Source organism: Bos mutus, chromosome 20, assembly GCF_027580195.1.
Source record: "Bos mutus isolate GX-2022 chromosome 20, NWIPB_WYAK_1.1, whole genome shotgun sequence".
NCBI classification, from domain to species: domain Eukaryota; kingdom Metazoa; phylum Chordata; class Mammalia; order Artiodactyla; family Bovidae; genus Bos; species Bos mutus.
Window position 1 is genome coordinate 46,562,781 of NC_091636.1, and position 19,277 is coordinate 46,582,057.

At 33.3% G+C, this 19,277-nt stretch overlaps 1 protein-coding gene across 2 annotated transcripts in view; it reads left to right on the plus strand.

Moving 5' to 3' along the window:
* The window catches only part of CDH9 (cadherin 9), an 84,737-nt gene that overhangs the window by 47,440 nt on the left and 18,020 nt on the right, over positions 1–19,277 (plus strand). The window contains exons 2-6 of one of the 2 annotated variants that reach the window (XM_070357843.1): positions 2,325–2,619; positions 10,596–10,715; positions 11,333–11,500; positions 14,197–14,384; positions 15,347–15,600. In XM_070357843.1, the coding sequence (XP_070213944.1) occupies positions 2,325–2,619; positions 10,596–10,715; positions 11,333–11,500; positions 14,197–14,384; positions 15,347–15,600 (1,025 nt within the window). The remainder of the gene's footprint in view (positions 1–2,324; positions 2,620–10,595; positions 10,716–11,332; positions 11,501–14,196; positions 14,385–15,346; positions 15,601–19,277) is intronic. The other variant, XM_070357844.1, reaches the window with a different exon arrangement.

Below are 19,277 nucleotides of genomic sequence, written 5' to 3' on the forward strand. Positions count from 1 at the left end.
GCATTATCCCTAGGTTACCTTTGTTTCAGCCTGAGAATATATTTGACAATATTGATAATTGAACAATATCTAAAATTTGTTTTTGCTGTGTATAAATGTGTATTGGGCTGCCCTGGTGGCTCAGACAGTAAGAAATCTACCTGCAATTCAGGAGACCTGGGTTCGATCCCTGGGTTGGGATGATCTCCTGGAGGAGGGCATGGCAACCCACTCTAGTTTCTTGCCTGGAGAATCCCCATGGACAGAAGAATGATGAGCTACAATCCATGGGGTTGCAAAGAGTTGGACACAACTGAGCAATTAAGCACAAAGTGTCTTAACTGTCTAGACTAGACTCTTTAGAACAGAGAGTTAAGGAAAGCATCCCTAAGAATAAAAATTATAAATTAAATTTGATAAACATTTAATTAGGGAAAATGCAGAGAAGAGGAAGGGTGTTAAAGGGTGAGAGAAACATCTGCAAGCATCAGGTATAAAAGCTGGAACAAGCCATCTGAGAAATGAAGAAAACAAAACAAGGCAAAACAAAGCAATTGATATGTATAGAATGTATAGCAAAGTGGATTAAGGTGACAGAAGCACATCTGGAGATGAGAACAAGATTATGATTAATGCATAAATAAGGCTATAGAGTCCAAGCAGATAGAATAAAAATAAAAGTAAAGATTATTATAAAAGAATATTATCCCCTTTTAATAGAAGTGCCTTAGACTAAACACACACATACACATTACATACAGAAAATTTGCCTAATATAACAGAAATTTGCATTAGACTAAACCTGATTTCTAAGATTTTAGATTCATATTTCTTATGTACTCTACCTGGTTGGAGATTTTTTTGCTACAAAGTAGTATGACTACATTTGTGATGTAGAAAAATCAACTTCTTTAGTACAGAAAATTGTTTGGAGTAGAATGAGAGGGAAGTAGTCATCAATCCGAAGACTGCTGCATTGGTCCAGATAAGACCAGTGCAGGGTGGTAGCCATAGATATGGAGACAGATGAATAGGCGGGGAGATAATTCAGAGAAGAAAAGTCTGCATATATTTATTTTAATGTTGGGCTTAAAAGTAAAGAAGGAGTAAAGTATGAATCCCAAGTCTGTAATTTTTGCTACCATAAAAAATAGATTCAGGTGCTCAAATAGTTCAAAGATGGAATAAGATACCAAAGATAGGTGGAATCAGAATGTACTGGGAATTGCACACTAAATGACGGAGGACAATAGAGCAGGGGATAGGCTGGAAATTACTCAAGGTACAGAGTAGTGTTAGGTTTGAAAAACCATTGTTTCCCTGTGGCTCAGATGGTAAAGAATCCACCTGTAATGCAGGAGACCTGGGTCTGATCGCTGGGTCCAGAACACCCTCTGGAGAAGGGAATGGCTACCCACTCCGGTATCCTTGCCTGGAGAATTCCACGGACAGAAGAGCCTGACAGGCTTTGGGTCACAGTCCTTGGGCTCTCAGAGTTGGACCCGACTGAGAGACTAACTCTTTCACTTTTGCAAAACCATTAGGAATTTTTCCTACTGAAAGTTTCTGTAAATATTGATACATGATTTATGTGTCTGTTTTAAACACTTGATGAAAAACCATCTATACTAAGAAGTTTACTTTTAAGATGAGAAAGAATAGAATGAAGATACATAAGATTATTAAGATGGCCAATGGAAAAGCTCTGTGAGTTGTATATCCCTTGAAATTTCAAATGTCCTTAACATTTGTCAATTTCCAAAAAAAATGAGAACATTCTGGTAGAAAGAGTACTCTTCTAAAGTCATATAGAGAAAAATCTGTGAGGTTAAGATTAATATTCTATCTCTGGTCAGTCTCTGATGACAGAGCCTGTGTATCTGGAAGCAATATTATACTGAGAGAAGTTAAATCATTTAAAATAATGGCATATAGCCTAACCTTATCATAATAAGATTTGAAATTCCTCACATTATCCCTTTGAGTTCAGTGATTTTAAGTATAATCAAGAGTATATTAATATTTTACACTTAAGATCTAGACAAATAGATTATTTTCTTGTTAATGTGCCAGGCATTTAAATCTTGGTGGTATTCAATTAAAAAAAAATATTGTATGAGCACTGTGTTTTGAAGATACATTTTACTTTATTTCAAATTAATATATGTGTGTTTTTGAGAATGATAAAATTAAAATGTTTAATCTCTCCACAGTGAAAATTAAGATAACCACCTCAATCATTGTTCTAGTGATGTTATGTGGGATAAATTGATATTTGCCAAAATTATTTTTTCTGTAATAACAATGCATATATTTATAGACTCTTCCTTTCTACCTCCCTGAAGCTTCACACTGACCAAGATAAAGGAGATGGAAATTTAAAATACATACTAACAGGAGATGGGGCTGGCAGTCTGTTCGTCATAGATGAAAACACAGGAGATATTCATGCAGCAAAGAAACTAGACAGAGAAGAAAAGTCCCTTTACGTTCTTCGTGCCAAGGCTATAGACAGAAAGACCGGGCGGCAGGTGGAGCCTGAATCTGAATTTATAATTAAAATTCATGATATCAATGACAATGAACCAAAATTCACAAAAGACTTGTACACTGCCAGTGTTCCTGAAATGTCTGGAGTCGGTAGGTATATGCTAATTCATGTAAAGTAAGTTGTTTTTATTTTTTGCTAAGGTAGTTATTACAGACATACAGTTATGAGATGTGATCTCTTTCAAGATAAGAGCTATAAATGAAACTACTAATTAGTGTTAGCTAACTCACTTCTAATGATTTTCAGTTGTGTTTCTTAACATTTTCTGCTATTTTGTAACTGATATTTAAGATGATTATGGAGAACAATTATTCCACTGAATTTCAACCAAATCTTTACCTTTACTCAACTGCCATTCAAATGGCACTCAGATTCAGTGTATTTTTGCCTAAAATGAAAAGAACAGTGTCAGCAGTTTTATAAAGTTTTGCTTGCATTATTTTGCATAATAACAAAAAATACTTGCATTTGACAAATTTCTTTTGATAGTCTCATTTGATCATTGAAACAACTTCATGTGATAGGCATGAGAAATAGAATTTTAAATCCCCATTCTGTTAATTAGGAACCTTGGATTCAGAAAGATTAAGTAAATGTATTAAGATCAAATAACCTGGCAGCATATCAACAATATTCTAATTCTTTTTCATGTTATTTTAGCTGTATTCCACATGGCATGATTAGTCCTAAAAACTGAAACTAATCATTTCATTCTTTAAGGCTGCCCATAATTTTAAGTGCCTTTTGTTATTATGCAATATTTTTATCTGTAAAGGTCACTACATTTAGCTATATTTATATGTAAGGTTAGATTTATTAATGAGATAGTAAAAGCTGACTCAAATCATATTTCTAATAAAAACACTGAAAAACATAAGATTGATTTTCAAACTTTGATATTTAATTGAATATTATTTCAAAATCACATATATAATTTTGACATTGTTATAATTAATATCTAGGTCAGTCTTAAATAAAAGAAGAAAAACAAACTTATGTACACCTTTGCTGAGTGATTGATGTTAAATATTTTTTAATTATGTGTGTCATCTAGCCAGAATAACCAAAAGTTTGTAAAGAAGTTTTTATTTTTTCTAAACTAAGATGAAATCTCACCTGAGGAGGGGAAAAAATCTGCCTTTTCAGGTATAAATTCCAATAAATGAAAAGCACTAATCAAATTAGAAAGGAGTCCTGTGAAATCATAAAGCCTAGGATGAAATATGAGTGGTTGTATTTTATTTTAAGATTTTTAAATATCTGTTAGCTTGGTTCGGTTACATGGAAAGTACTGGGTTGGTCCATAAAGGTCAACCAGTGGGCTAATGTAGATATACAGCATGTCTCTTTGTAGGCTTATATTTGAGGTAAAAATACATCTAAAATGATGTTTTCCATTTCAGCTTTCTATCGATGTATGTTCTACAGTTCGGTTTTCTGATTAATACCCTTCAACAATTGTAAAACTTTTTTCTTTTTTTTTTTTTGTATGTATGTTATTTTGCCAGATGTTTTGACACATAATAATACAAAAAGTGAAACTGTTAGTTTCTCAGTTGTGTCTGACTCTTTGCAACCCCATGGACTGCAGCCTGTCAGACTCCTCTGTCCAAGGAATTCTCCAGGCAATAATACTGGAGTGGGTTGCCTTTCCCTTCTCTAGGGGATCTTCCCCACCAAGAGACCAAACTTGGGTCTCCTGCACTGCAGACAAATTCTGTACTGTCTGAGCTACCAGGGAAGCCCCAAGAGTACAAAAACTTTCATGTCTTGTTTTTCTTCAGAAAGATTTTATATACCTATAGGATATGCGATTATGCAAAATCATGCAAGCAAAGCTGTCTAAAACTGCTGACACTATTCCTTTCATTTCAAGCAAAAATACACTGAACCTGAGTGCCATTTCAATAGCAGTATATTCCCTAGCTCAGACATTGAAGAATCTGTCTGCAATGCAGGAGACTCAGATTTGATCCCTGGGTCAGGAACATCTGGAGATGGGCCTAGCAACCCACTCCCGTATTCTTGTTTAGAGAATTCCATGGACAGAGGAGTCTGGCTGGCTCTAGTCCATGGGGTAGCAAAGAGTTGGACAGAACTGAACAACAAACATTTTCACTTTCATAGAAGTAAAAAGTATAATTAATATGATAGAGGTATTTAAATGTAATAAATTTGGATAATTCACTTAAAACCAAAAGACTTTTTAAATTTCCACACTATTATTTCATCTTTAAAAACAGAATATTTACTAATCAGAAACTCTTTATATTTAAACTCAACCTGTATTTTCTCCTATATTATTTTAGATTATTTAATGGAATATTATCTTCTAATCAATATGTTTTTATAATCTATCTACCAAATTCAAATTCAAAGACTATCTTTAAATTTGATGAAATTCATTAGAATTAGATGAAATACTAATTCATCAGTATTAGATGAAATGCTAATATCATCTAGATTCTATTAATATTTATCAAGTATGTGATAAGATCAGAACTAGACTAAGTGCCTCTTTGATTTATTTTTCATAAAACTTTCACTTGTTCAAACCTATATTAAAATATAGAATACATAAGTTTATACATAGGAGAAGGTTGCAGATTATCTTGTCCAAAAAGCCCTTCATGTAAAGCAATCTGTATGTCATTTATATAAGCTTTAAATTATGGGCAGTACAATCTCTAATTACTGTAAACCTTAAATACGAGAATTTGGGTCATTGCCAATAACATTACCTGCATGTCTACAGTTACAACAAAACTGAGAAAAGTGTATAGGTGGTGGCTGTATGGCTCCAGTTGCAGATTTTGGTACTGATAAACAAAGATTTAAGAACTACAGGTGAATCTTGATCCCATTTATAGAGAGAGGAGTAGTGTTAGTCATTCAGTCGTGTCGGATTCTTTGTGATTCCATGGACTGTAGCCCATCAGGCTCCTCTGCCTATGTAAGTCTCCAGACAAGAATACTGCAATGGATTGCCATGCCCTTCTCCAGGGGATGTTCCCAACCCAGGGATGGAACCCAGGTTTCCTGCATTAGGCAGATTCTTTACCATTTGAGCTAACCAGGGAAACCTGCCCCTTTATAGAGGATAGTTATTATTCTTTATTACTAATATTGACATTATTGCACTAATTGATTCTTCCTTGCCCCACTCATAGACTTGTATGTGTATGTATTTTTAAACAGAAATGTGCATATTATAAATATCATATATATATATATATATGTGGAAGATACTTACTTGGTTTAATTACCACTCAATAAATAAGTAAAAATGAGTCTAAAAGAATTAAACTGACTTGCTCAAAAAAATAGAGACAAATTGTTACTATACTATTTTTAAAAAGGAAAAAAAAAGTTAATAAAATGAAGAAATAACTGGATAATTTAAATACCTTACTATTTTTCTCTACTATAAAATAGTTATGATTATTATGCAAAATGTACTTTGGAAAACTTCTAATTTTATTAAATTGACTCTTTGAAAGTAGAATTTTTTTCTTATTATTTTAATTCAAATTTCTCAAAAAATTAAATCTAAATAAGGAAAGGGAAACTGCATTTTACAATAAGAATTTAGATCTATTTATTTATATATATATATATATTTCTTGTATATATGTATATATTTTTTGTTCTTTTCCTTTGCAATTCTTCTACCTAATTTAAAGGAAAATAAAGATTAACTCATTATAGGTTTATAGATGTGATTTTCTCTGCTTTTACCTGTACAAATTATCATTTACAGAGAAACATAAAGGGTGATATTTAGAAACTTTGTCAGGTTTGTGTAGCCCATATGTTAACAGCTAAAGCCTAAATATAACCACATAAGAAACAACATCTTCTCTCTAAATGAAGTAATTCATAATTATTTAATTATAAACTTATTAATTGTAAGCTTATTTTCACTATATTAATGATTTTAATTTAAACCCAATAATTGAAAATCTGCTATTAACTTTTATGGTAACTTAAACCTAAGATCAGAGAAGGCAATGGCACCCCACTCCAGATTTCCCAGCCTGGAAAATCCCATGGATGGAGGAGCCTGGTAGGCTGCAGTCTATGGGGTTGCTAAGAGTCTGACGCGACTGAGCAACTTCCCTTTTTCTTTTCGTTGTCATGCATTGGAGAAGGAAATGGCAACCCACTCCAGTGTTCTTGCCTGGAGAATTCCAGGGACGACGGAGCCTGGTGGGCTGCCATCTATGGGATCACACAGAGTCGGACACGACTGAAGCAACTTAGCAGCAGCAAACCTAAGATAATAAAGTATATAAATTCTTTATTCTCATTTTATCTTTCTTTCCAATGTTGTAGCCCAATGTTCTCTTTAGAGTGTTGCCTTCTATTGGATTATGTGTTATTTCTTAATACATTTGTCTTTTCTTTTTCTCTCTCACCAAATCCTCTGCATGCTTTTTCCCTCTGCCTCTTCTTTCTGTCAAAATCATAAACCATATTTCACTTTTGTTCTCAGAATCATGTGCCTCAAAATAAAATGAATCTGGTAGCAAAAGAAATCTTATGAAATCAGTGAATTAACAATTTGAATTTAGCATCTTGGTTATGTTTAATAATTCATATTTCAAATAATCCTCAAGTATGAAAACAATTAATAATCTAACATATCTGCACAAAACTTTTTGTTAATAGCTAAATTCAAATGATTCCAATTAACTCCAAATGATTTCAATTAACTCTTGAAATCTGAACCACATTAGCATCTTCTGATCAGAACACTAATCTGGGTAATACATGAGGCTATATAGTGAAGGAAAATGGGATACACTTTGATTTAGATATTTGTAGCAGATTCCTATATTTTATGTTTTCCATTTTTTGTGACCATTTACTTTGGTTAAAGATTATCTATCAACTTTCTATATTTGCATGCATTCATCTCCATCAAGGCAAATTCCTACTGTGTAAATTTGGAGGCTTCTCATGACTGGGTATTTCCCCCAACTGGTCCCTCAAAAAATTATCCAGTTTACCTCCCACACCATCACCCCCAACAAAGAAAGTATTGGTAGCTTTTCACAGATCACACAATTAACTCATCAATGAATGCTTCATGTCTGAATCTAGGGCTCTATATTATCTATCTACACTGCCTGTAGATTCAATAATGTGTTCAATTGTATGACCAGACAGGCCATTTAGTAAGTACAGTGTTTAGACTGAAGCTTCTTCAGACTGGCTAGCTCAAATCCCATCCTATCACCTACTAGCTATGTGATCATGAGGAAACTCAATATGCCCCAAGGTCTACATCCCATGTTTATCATGAGGATAAAATAATAACATAAATGAAGCACTGAGAACTCTGCCTCGTCTACGTTAAGCATTTTGTAAATGTTAGATCTTGTTATGACTTTGTACTAGGAATTCTATTGGGCTTTAGAGATAAAATATTGAACAAAAGCAGACAAAAGCCCTTGCCTTAGGATATTTTACATCACACAGGAAAATACCTACAAGTAACAAATGACATGAATTTGTCATTCAGGTTTCATTACATTTTACTTAATATTTGTTTAATAAAAAAGTAAATAATCATTTTAAATTATTTGAGAATAAATGAAACATATAGCTGCAAATATCTAGAGGGCTGTAAAAATCCATGTATTCCCTTTTAGTCTTTTATAAACTAATATTTATAAAATTAGGACAAAAGCAGATAAACAACTAATTTTATTACTAAATAATATGAATTGTGAAATATTCTTACATTTATGGAAATAGAAAACAAACAAACCAAAAAAAAGCTGACCTTTCCCTAAAGTTCAGAACACTATATATTTCTCATTTGTTCATTTTTCTAGTATAAGTAATATATTAGCAATATGCTCTTAGTATTCATTAGTGTTTAACAACATTCTAATTATTACTATGTTCTGAGAAGGGGAACAATATTTTATACGGGTGTTTGTGGCATTAAACCACATTGATTTCCATTCCTTTATTTAATGCTTTTAAGTTAAATAGTTTTGGGTAGATTCAAAGATCACATACCCATGATAAAGAACAAATGATCAGAACCAAACTTAACAACAAAAAACACTAAAAGTGTCACAAAATTATAGAGGTGTGTTTTTACTTATTATGAAATGATAGCCACAGTCAAAATGAATCTACTAGCAAAAGAAATTTATGAAATCAGTGAATTAACAACTTGAATTTAGCATCTTGGTTATGTTTAATAATTCATATTTCAAATAATCCTTAAGTATGGAAACAATAATCTAACATATATGCACAAAAGATTATATAAAAATACACATAAATCAGAAAACAGCTCTAATTGAACTTTTGAATGTTCTTGTGGGTGGAAATCACTTTAAAGATTTCTGCTTTGGTCTAACTCAGATAAAAGTGGATGCTTTTTAAGTGATAAAAGAGTGCACCTAGGACTGAGTACTCCGAGAAGGCAATGGCACCCCACTCCAGTATTCTTGCCTGGAAAATCCCATGGACGGTGGAGCCTGGTGGGCTTCTGTCTATGGGGTCGCACCGAGTCGGACACGACTGAAGCGACTTAGCAGCAGGACTGAGTAAAAGTCGGACTCGACTGAGCAACTTCACTTTCACTTTTCACTTTCATGCATTGGAGAAGGAAATGGCAACCCACTTCAGTGTTCTTGCCTGGAGAATCCCAGGGATGGGGGAGCCTGGTGGGCTTCTGTCTATGGGGTCGCACAGAGTCGGACAGGATTGAGGCGACTTAGCAGCAGGACTAAGTTACAATGTGTCCTCTCACAAGATATGCAAATTCCATTGCAGCTGAGGAAAATAGAGGCTCTAAGAGGAAGAGATCAAGTTCTCATGTTAATTAGTTTTGAGAAAACAGAAAAATATTTGCTAAATTCATGCATTCAGATATATTGATGAAAAATAAAGTTGTTAGTACAATCTTAATGTGCAATATATTAGTTTCTATAATCTGCATATACACACAAAGTTCGAGAAACATTCACTACAACTCATTACACAAGCTCTGCCTGTGTAATGTATGTGGGATATTACAGTAGGTGACAGAGCCAACATGGAACTCACTTTTTCTAAAGAATTTCAAAATCTATGTAAGAATCAGAGTCAACAGTTTGAAAAACTGCATGTAATATACTAGAAAATGCTCTACAAACTCCTTTTGCTCAAGGAATACATGTAGGATTTATTTAATGGTAGTTTAGAAGCATGCCTTGAATCTTTATAGAGTTCTAGAAAATAGAGAAAAAGTCCATCAATATATTACATTATATTTAGCTCCTGAAACTAGCTCCCTTAAAGTTCTTTTATCTTTTAAAAATAATGATGTGTGATGAAGTTAAGAGAAAATAATTGAAATTTTACAAAATAAAATTTAACCGAGAGTAATGGTAGATTATAGTATTGTATATGAGACAATTATACACTTTCTTAACTCTGGAAGGATATATCTACTGATTTACATATGTGTAGAAAATAATACAAAGCATATCAATAGGTATGATTATATATGACAATGTTAACTACGTTTTAAAAAGAAACACAGACAATACACATATAAATCTTGCATACCAAAAATGTTGGCAATTTTATGTCTTTTGTTTCTTTCTTCATGAAAAAAGAGCCCCTTTATTTTCATTAAATTTACCATATATATTTAATTTATTAGAATAAAAGCAGCAAGAGTGCTTTCATTGTTGGATTTATCTCTGAGTCCACACTTCCAGTTAGCAATAAACGTATTAACTGAGAATTGCATGAGCACTGTATTTAGTGAAAAATTGTTTTTTGTCATAATATTTTCAACCAACCAGTGCATAGTCACCTTTATGATAAATTTTGCTTTTGATTGTTTAGATAGCCCAATAACAATATTATTCAGGAATATTAAAATTAAAAAAAAAAGAAAGATGAGTTAATTTAGCAGCATAATTTAAACAAATATCTTGAAAAATGTACCATGGTCTAAGATACCATATTCCCAGTAATATGTTTTCATAAAGATAGCTTCAAATTTCCAGGTACTTAAGTATCTGTGTTTGGGTGGGAATTCATTTAGGTACATCTGTTATACAAGTGACTGCAACAGATGCAGATGACGCCAACTACGGAAATAGTGCCAAAGTGGTCTATAGCATATTGCAAGGACAGCCATATTTTTCAGTGGACCCAGAATCAGGTAATAACATTTAATACTTGGCCTTTTTCTCATTATGTAATACATCTGGATGCACAGTTAATTTTTAGATTTTTATATACTTAAAATCAATCTATTACGTATTGCGTTTTTATGTATTCCTAATACTTACTCCATGAAAACAGAAGCAGATTTCCTATTATTGAAAAAGTTTTGAATCCTTAGCCCTTGAGACTAATATTAATTGAGTTTAAATTTATGATGTAAAATATAGACTTTCATAGAGATTGAACACATTATGTGTCTTAGAAATTACCAAAACCTAAAAAATGTGACAATCATCAATATTAAACAAGCTGACTCATCTAAAGTTTTTGGCTCAAGTTAGTTTTTTTTTAATCAAAATGGTAATTAAATTGATTTATCAAAACAGTAATTAAATTGATTTAGCAAAACCTGTTTCCTAAACAATTGCCCATGGAACAATTTTTGCCTGTTCTGTGACTAATGTTAAATTGGTTATGGATTGAAGGACTTATCTAGGTCCACTGACATGTTATCATCTGCATGTTCTGATTAATTTCTGTAAAATGGATCTTGCATGGCTTAATTTTAAAACTCGATTGAATTGCAAAATATGTGTCTACTTTTTCCAAAAGGTATAATAAAAACTGCATTACCAGATATGAGCAGAGAAAACAGAGAACAGTACCAAGTGGTTATACAAGCCAAAGACATGGGAGGCCAGATGGGAGGACTTTCTGGGACCACCACAGTCAACATCACTCTGACAGATGTCAACAACAATCCTCCTCGATTTCCTCAGAGTAAGAGAGGTTTCAGTGATATCGTGTGGAAAGTTTCTCAAACACACTGTGAACAGTTAAATGTTTTTGCTCCTAGTTTATGCATACAGATGAATCCACAAACCCTCCTTCAACAGAATGTCACAATTTCCCTCATATTAAAGTGAAGAATCCACCTGCAATGCAGGGGATGCAGGTTTGATCCTTGGGTTGGGAGACACCCTAGAGGAGGAAATGGCAACCCACTCCAATATTCTCGCCTGGGAAATCCCATAGACAGAGGAGCTTGGTGGTCTACCGTCCATAGGATGCAAAGATTCAGACACGTCTGAGCTGTTAATACTGCATCACTTCAAAGTGACTATGGTCATTTTTATCATTGAGTAGTTAATGGAGACAACAAGGAAATGAGGTTCTTTTTGGCAACTTTAATTATCCTCTCCTACCTTTTGAAGAGTTATAAAATTTTCCAGCCTAGCTTTCCCAACATTTCTATGATAATCTAGTTCTTTTGATTATCTTTTCCCTGGTTATGTGTATGGACTCTCAAGGCTGACCACTTGGTTTCAAATCCATGTCTGTAACTGGCCTCAGTTCTCTTGTTTGTACCTAAAAACTATAATTCCTTTTTTATCCAATTATAAAACAGGTTTGTTGATGTTTTAATGTTTCTGAAATCAAATACTATATTAAAATCAATGCAAGTTAGTTTAATTGGCCACATTTTTCTTTTTTATTTGCCCATAGCCTTATGGAATACCTTGATTGTGATGACATCTGAGCTATGTTAAACATTTTCTGTTATCTGTTACCTACTTGTGAATAATTACACCAGTCTATAGCCTTTCAGTTGTAGCCATTTTTAGGTATGCATGTTAAACCATAGATTCTTTGTAAGCCATGAGACCCTATAAATATAGACTGATTCTCTGCTGCAAATATTTCCATTTGGCAGTAAATAAAAACATAAGGGGCCCTTTCTTGAAATGCTTTACTAAGGACCCTGACAATTCAATTTCTGACATTGATTCCAATGCAATAAAGCATTTTTTCAAGCTAATCAAATTTGAATACTTAATAATATAGCTCTGGATGGTGGACATATACATACGATAAATGTTAAAAAATAAACTTCACTGAGAATGTGAATAATAAGCTTAATTAACATAAATCTAAACTTTGAATTCAGTTTCCTTAAATATAAACTGAAAGGGTATGATCTGATGAATTCTCAAATGACTTGCCACTCTATAATTCTTAGCATAAGGTTTGGAACTGTAATAGTAATAGTAGAAATGATCTTGAACTAAGAAATGAACTAAGCATCTTAACGACATAATTTCATGTAATCTACTTAACAAACATACGAGTTAATTGCTATCATCATCTCAATTTTATAGATGTGGAAATTAAGGGTTAAAGAATTTAACTAACTTGCCCAGTGATGAGAATTCAAATTCACAGTAGCTGGATTTAGAAGTCTCTCTTCTTAAGAACCAAGCAAATTGGAAAGAGAACAGACTTTGAAGTTAGAGAGACTTAGTTTTGCCTTCTGCATTTCCCAATTTTACAGGGTAATTTCCTTGAGCCTTATCTCTGAGGACAATATACCTGCCTTCATTCTATGAGGATGAATGTTAGAATTAAATGAATTAACATAGAAGCCCTTGGCCTTATATAGACATCAACACATATTAAATGTTTAAAAACATTTCTAACTTTCATTAATATTTATTGTGATATTTTCCAATTATCTCTTGAATAAACCCTCACAAACTTACATGCTTTTGGGGACAGCACAATGTAAACATTTTAGGAGACAAAAACATTTATATCCCAATAAAAGACATTAACAAGCAAAAAAGAAAAGAAGGAAATAAAGAAAGAACTTGTCATGAAAGGATTTATTCTTTTTTAATCCTTGAGTTAGAATATAAGAATAAATGCATGTTCTAAATAATTTCAGTTCAGTTCAGTTGCTCAGTCATGTCCAACTCTTTGCAACCCCATGAACTGCAGCACGCCAGGCCTCCCTGTCCATCCCCAACTCCCGGAGTTTATTCAAACTCGTGCCCATCGAGTCGGTGATGCCATCCAGCCATCTCATCCTCTGTCATCCCCTTCCTCTCCTGCCCCCAATCCCTCCCAGCATCAGAATCTTTTTCAGTGAGTCAACTCTTCTCATGAGGTGGCCAAATTATTGGAGTTTCAGCTTTAGCATCAGTCCTTCCAGTGAACACCCAGGACTGATCTCCTTTAGAATGGACTGGTTGGATCTCCTTGTGAACCTGTCATGAAAGAATTTATTTTTTTCTGTCCTTGAGTTAGAATATAAGAATAAATGTATGTTCTAAATAATTTAGCAAATGAATAATGTGTAATGATAATACTGAACACTTCAAATAAGCAGTAAACAATTGCTTTCCTCTCCTCTTAAGTCAAAAAGTTCTGGATTCTAATATCAGAACTACCATCTATTATCTAAATAACCTTGAGATATCCATTTATTCTTTCTGGAACATATTTCTCATTTACAAAATGAGAGAGTTCTGCCTTTATAAATTATTTTCCCTACTTAATAAATCTGTAAATTTTTGACAGCTTACAATTCAATATGATGAAAAATTCTCCTAACTTAAAATTAATTTAATAAAAAGAGCAGAGGAAATGAAAGTTTTTGTTATCTAAAGATGAAACAGCTTTGATTTAATTTTCAGGTACGTATCAGTTTCATTCTCCTGAGTCTGTACCTCTTGGAACTCCTCTTGGAAGGATAAAAGCCAATGACCCTGACGTGGGGGAAAATGCTGAGGTGGAATACAGCATTGCCGAAGGAGATGGAGCAGACATGTTCGATGTCATCACTGACAAGGATACACAGGAAGGGATTATAACTGTCAAACAGGTTTCTTCTTGCTGTCTTCATTTTTTCATTGAGCATTTTATGGTTTATTCTTGCTTTTTAGGTAAGAAAGCCTAGGATTATTTCTTCCATCTTTTATATGCTTCTGTCCTTCACATAAATGTGAATAGTTGTGAGTTTTCTTCAAGTGAGTTAAGCATCTTTATCACTGACACTTAAAATTGCTATAAAACTTCAACAGCTCTTGCTTAGAGTAAACAACAAGTACAATTAGGATCAAGTAATCTCAAAAGTCATTTTTATATTTCTCCATGACATTATTTTGCCATGGCGATACTCTGGCCACCTCACATGAAAAGCGGACTCATTGGAAAAGACTTTGATGCTGGAGAAGATTGAAGGCAAAAGGAGAAGGGGGAAGCAGAGGATGAGATGGTTAGATAGTATCACTGACTCAATGGGCATGAATTTGAGTGAACTCTGGGAGATAGTGAAGGACAGAGAAGGCTGGTGTGTTGCATTCCATGGGGTGCAAAAAGTCACACAGGACTTAGCGACTAAACAACAACGACAACACTATTATTTCATGTACATTTCCAAATGTACGCAACTTATATGAATAGCCTGCTAAATCTCAACTTTATATTTCTGCTGATTTCAAATTTTTATAACTTTAAAATAATAATACATAATATAGTAATAAATAAATAGCCTATTTATTTATTAGATATTTCATTTACCTGTGACCACCAAAATATAAAATGTATTAATAAGTGCAAATAAGTATTAATGTTATACTGTTACATCAACTACTCTTTATAAACATGTAAGGCAAAATTAAAAATGTACTAACTTATTTGATATACCCATGAAGCAATAATTGGGAAACTTATTTAACCAAAATTACTGGAACTACTGGAGGGATGTTTATTACATTTTGATATTTTCTCTGCTTGTTATGTCTGCTATGTTATACTAATTTTTCTTACTTCATTTCACTTTAGAATTTAGATTTTGAAAACAAGATGCTGTACACTTTAAAAGTGGATGCAAGTAACACTCACCCTGATCCACGATTCTTACACCTGGGGCCTTTCAAAGACACAGCTGTGGTTAAAATATCTGTGGAAGATATAGATGAGCCTCCTGTGTTCAGTAAAGTCTTTTATTTGATAGAAGTAGATGAAGATGTAAAGGAAGGCAGCATCATTGGACAGGTGACAGCATATGACCCAGATGCCATGAACAATTTAATAAAGTAAGTGTTTTGAGGAAACATAAGTTTGAAGATATATAACAATTACTCACTATTTACGAGTTGTGTGAAAAAAATGTACAATATGTGATCAAGTACAGTAATAAGACGAAATGCTTCCATAACAAAGACTCAGCTGTGCTGCCTTTTAAGTGCTCTGGATATATTGATTTCTTTGACTCATCACACTTTGGGCTTCCCTGGTAGCTCAGATGGTAAAGAATCTGCCTGCAATGCAGGGTACCTGGGTTTGACCCAAGTTGAGAAGAACCCCTGGAGAAAGGCATGGCAACCCACTCCAGTATTCCTGCCTGGAGAATCTCCAGGGCGAGAGAAGCCTGGCTGTCTACAGTCCATGGGGTCGCAGAGAGTCGGACATGACTGAGCAATTAAACACGCACATCACACTTAACAAGGCAGCTCCTATTATTTTATCTTTCTGCCGATGATAAGACTATAGTACTGAGCATTTAAAGAACATGCCAAAAAATTAGTCACTGGAAAAGCTGGTTTGAGATTCAGGCTATCTGGCTCCTGTGTCCATGTTTTAATCCATTAGTTATCGAAGTAATCCTTATCTCACTGTCCTTCTTAGATAAATCATAGTTCAAATAATAAGAGATCTAAATAAAATTTTCTAGAAAAATGTTCTTCTAGAAAAATTATTAAGAGATAACTGGAAAATTGATGAAATTAGTCTCTAGGCACATTTTACATAAAAATTTTTGGTAAACAAAACATCAAGTATATTCTATTAAAAACACACAGGATTGGTAAAGACAGTAGTGATATTTGAGAACAGTGAAACTATTAAAAATTAATATTATTTGTACAGAATAGTGTAATAATTTCTCAAAATCTGAAGATTGTATTAACCATTTTAAAGCTTTCAAATGTGCCATAAATTATGCTTAAGTGAAGTGTAGTGAAAATCACTCAGTCATGTCCGACTCTTTGTAATCCCGTGGAGTGTATAGCCTGCCAGGTTCCTCTATCCATGGAATTCTCTAGGCCAGTATACTGGTGTGGGTAGCTGTTCCCTTCTCCAGGGGATCTTCCCAACTCAGGAATCGAACCCACATTGCAGGTGGATACTTTACCAGGGAAGCTCAAGTTATGCTTAAGGAGAATATAAATGTAATTGTGATATTAACTGACAAATAGGATGGGTGGATGAAGATGGGTAGGTATGCTGATGAAGACAAAGAAGACTAAAGGAACAAATACTATATTGTTTGTTAATGTGTGACTAGGATAATAAAATACATAAAATTATACTTTATTAAAATTTAATTTTTTTACCCAACAAGTACTTACCATGTAGCATAGGGAACTATACTCAATATCTTGTAATAATCTATAATGGATGAGAATGTATAAGAAGAATATATATATTGACATGTAGTATAAACTGAACTATTTTGCTGTTTACCAGAAACTAACACCACATTGTAAAATGAACTATATTCATACAATTTTTAAATTTTTATATTGATTAGGGAAATTAAATAATTAAATATGTATTGGGAATGCCCAAATTTCCTACAATTCATGTCATATATCATACATAGAAAATCAATGAGAGCAACACTAAATATATAGGCATTACATTTAGATGTAATAACTATTCATGTTAATTTACAAAGCAACATTTTTTGCACTAAATATACACTGAGTTTAATTTGTTGGTTAATTAATATGTTTTTAAAATAAAGAAACAATTCATGAAATTTTAATCCATACTTAGTACTCAGAGTTTAGCTTGAACCATTTGGCTAGTTTTAGGTTAATTAGAAAAGAATTAATGTAACTTTCTCTTTTAAGTAAATGTTCAGGTTCAAATCATATATTTGTATATTATTCAACATTAATTTAAAAACATAATACCAATGAATGAAAGATTATTTGTACTTTTATATCATCATGCATAAAGAGTATTAATTTTACATTATCATGTTGTATAAAACAAACCTCTTAAAATTAAGTAAGTAATCTAGTTTTCCAGTGGTCTACACGTATGTTCCAGCAGGTTTACATTCAAAATTATATTTATTTTTTATTGAAATTGAGTGTGGCTGATTGGCTTTGGCATCTCTTATATGTGAATTTATTTTTTTAAGTAACAAAAGGAAGTTCAGAGTGTTTTTGTGTTCTTTGCAGTATTGAAATAGAAATAATTCACCATGTACATAAAAATGCATAAAGGGAAGAATTGCATAAGGGACTGTAGATACCAATAGCTATAAATGCTCAATAAATATCTATTCTTGATAGATTTTTCAGTTTCTAAAAACACAGTAGTCAGTGTTATATGTGCTTTCATTTAGACCTAGTATTTGTGATACTAAATATTTATGCTTAAAATTCCACATTTATGTTTTTAACAAAGTCATTGATTTTACCTTTTGTCAGTTAATAATACCCACTGTTAGAAAGTTTTAGACAAGTGACAGGATATTGACTGTTTTAGATTAAGAACAATTTATTGCCCTACTTGGAAAAGACTCTGATGCTGGGAGGGATTGGGGGCAGGAGGAGAAGGGGACGACAGAGGATGAGATGGCTGGATGGCATCACCGACTCAGTGGACGTGAGTTTAAGTGAACTCTGGGAGTTGGTGATGGACAGGGAGGCCTGGCGTGCTGCAATTCATGGGGTCGCAAAGCGTTGGACACGACTGAACGATTGAACTGAACTGAACTGAATTCCCCTGCTGCTGAGCATTCTGCAGTATAAAGGAGACAGTCTCTTAGTAATCTTTCTCATTCATTTGGTATATCTTGCATTCATATCTTGAATTCAATGAATATTGATTAACTTGAGAAAGGCAAGCTGATTTTCCATGTTGCCAAGGATATTTGTTTATTTATTCAGATAACATCAAGGATTGTATTAAGTTTAATCATTTTAACACCCCTTTCTACACAAAGATTTTAATCTTTTCATTGAATCAAGTTATAAGCAACAAAATGCTTTTCTACTCAAATGGTGGCATCAGATTCATGATATGAAACTCAAATATTTGTCTATCTTTTTCTCTATAAAGTAATTGTTATTTATTGTGCCCTTGCTATGAACTGGGAACTATTCAAAGTATCAGATCATTTAAATCTCATCACAACAGTATAAGGCAAGTACATCATTATCACCTATATTGTTTAAATAAACTATTTTATATTAGAGCATAGTTGATTAACAATATTGTATTAATTCCAGGTGTACAACAAAGTGATTCAGTTATGCATATGTATGTGTGTGTGTGTGTTAGTCGCTCAGTCACATCCGACTCTGTGACCCCATGGACTATATCCCACCAGGTCCCTCTTTTCATGGAATTCTCTAAGAATCCTGGAGTGGGTTGGCATTACCTTCTCCAGAGGATCATCCCAACCCAGGGATCGAACTCGCTTCTTTAGTGTCTCATGCACTGCAAGTGATTCTTTCCTTACTGAGCCATCAGAGAAGCTCACAGACTTAGAGAATAAGGTTGTGGTTTTTTGAGGGGAAGCCTAAGAGGAGAGATAGATCGGGAGTTCAGGATTGACATGTACATCTATATTATTAAAAATAAATAGAGATAGAGATGCAAAGAGTTTAAGGAGCTTTACCAAGGACTCTATAGAAATAACTGGCAGACTGAGGATTCAAACTATTGTTGATCTGAATGCACAGCCAATTCT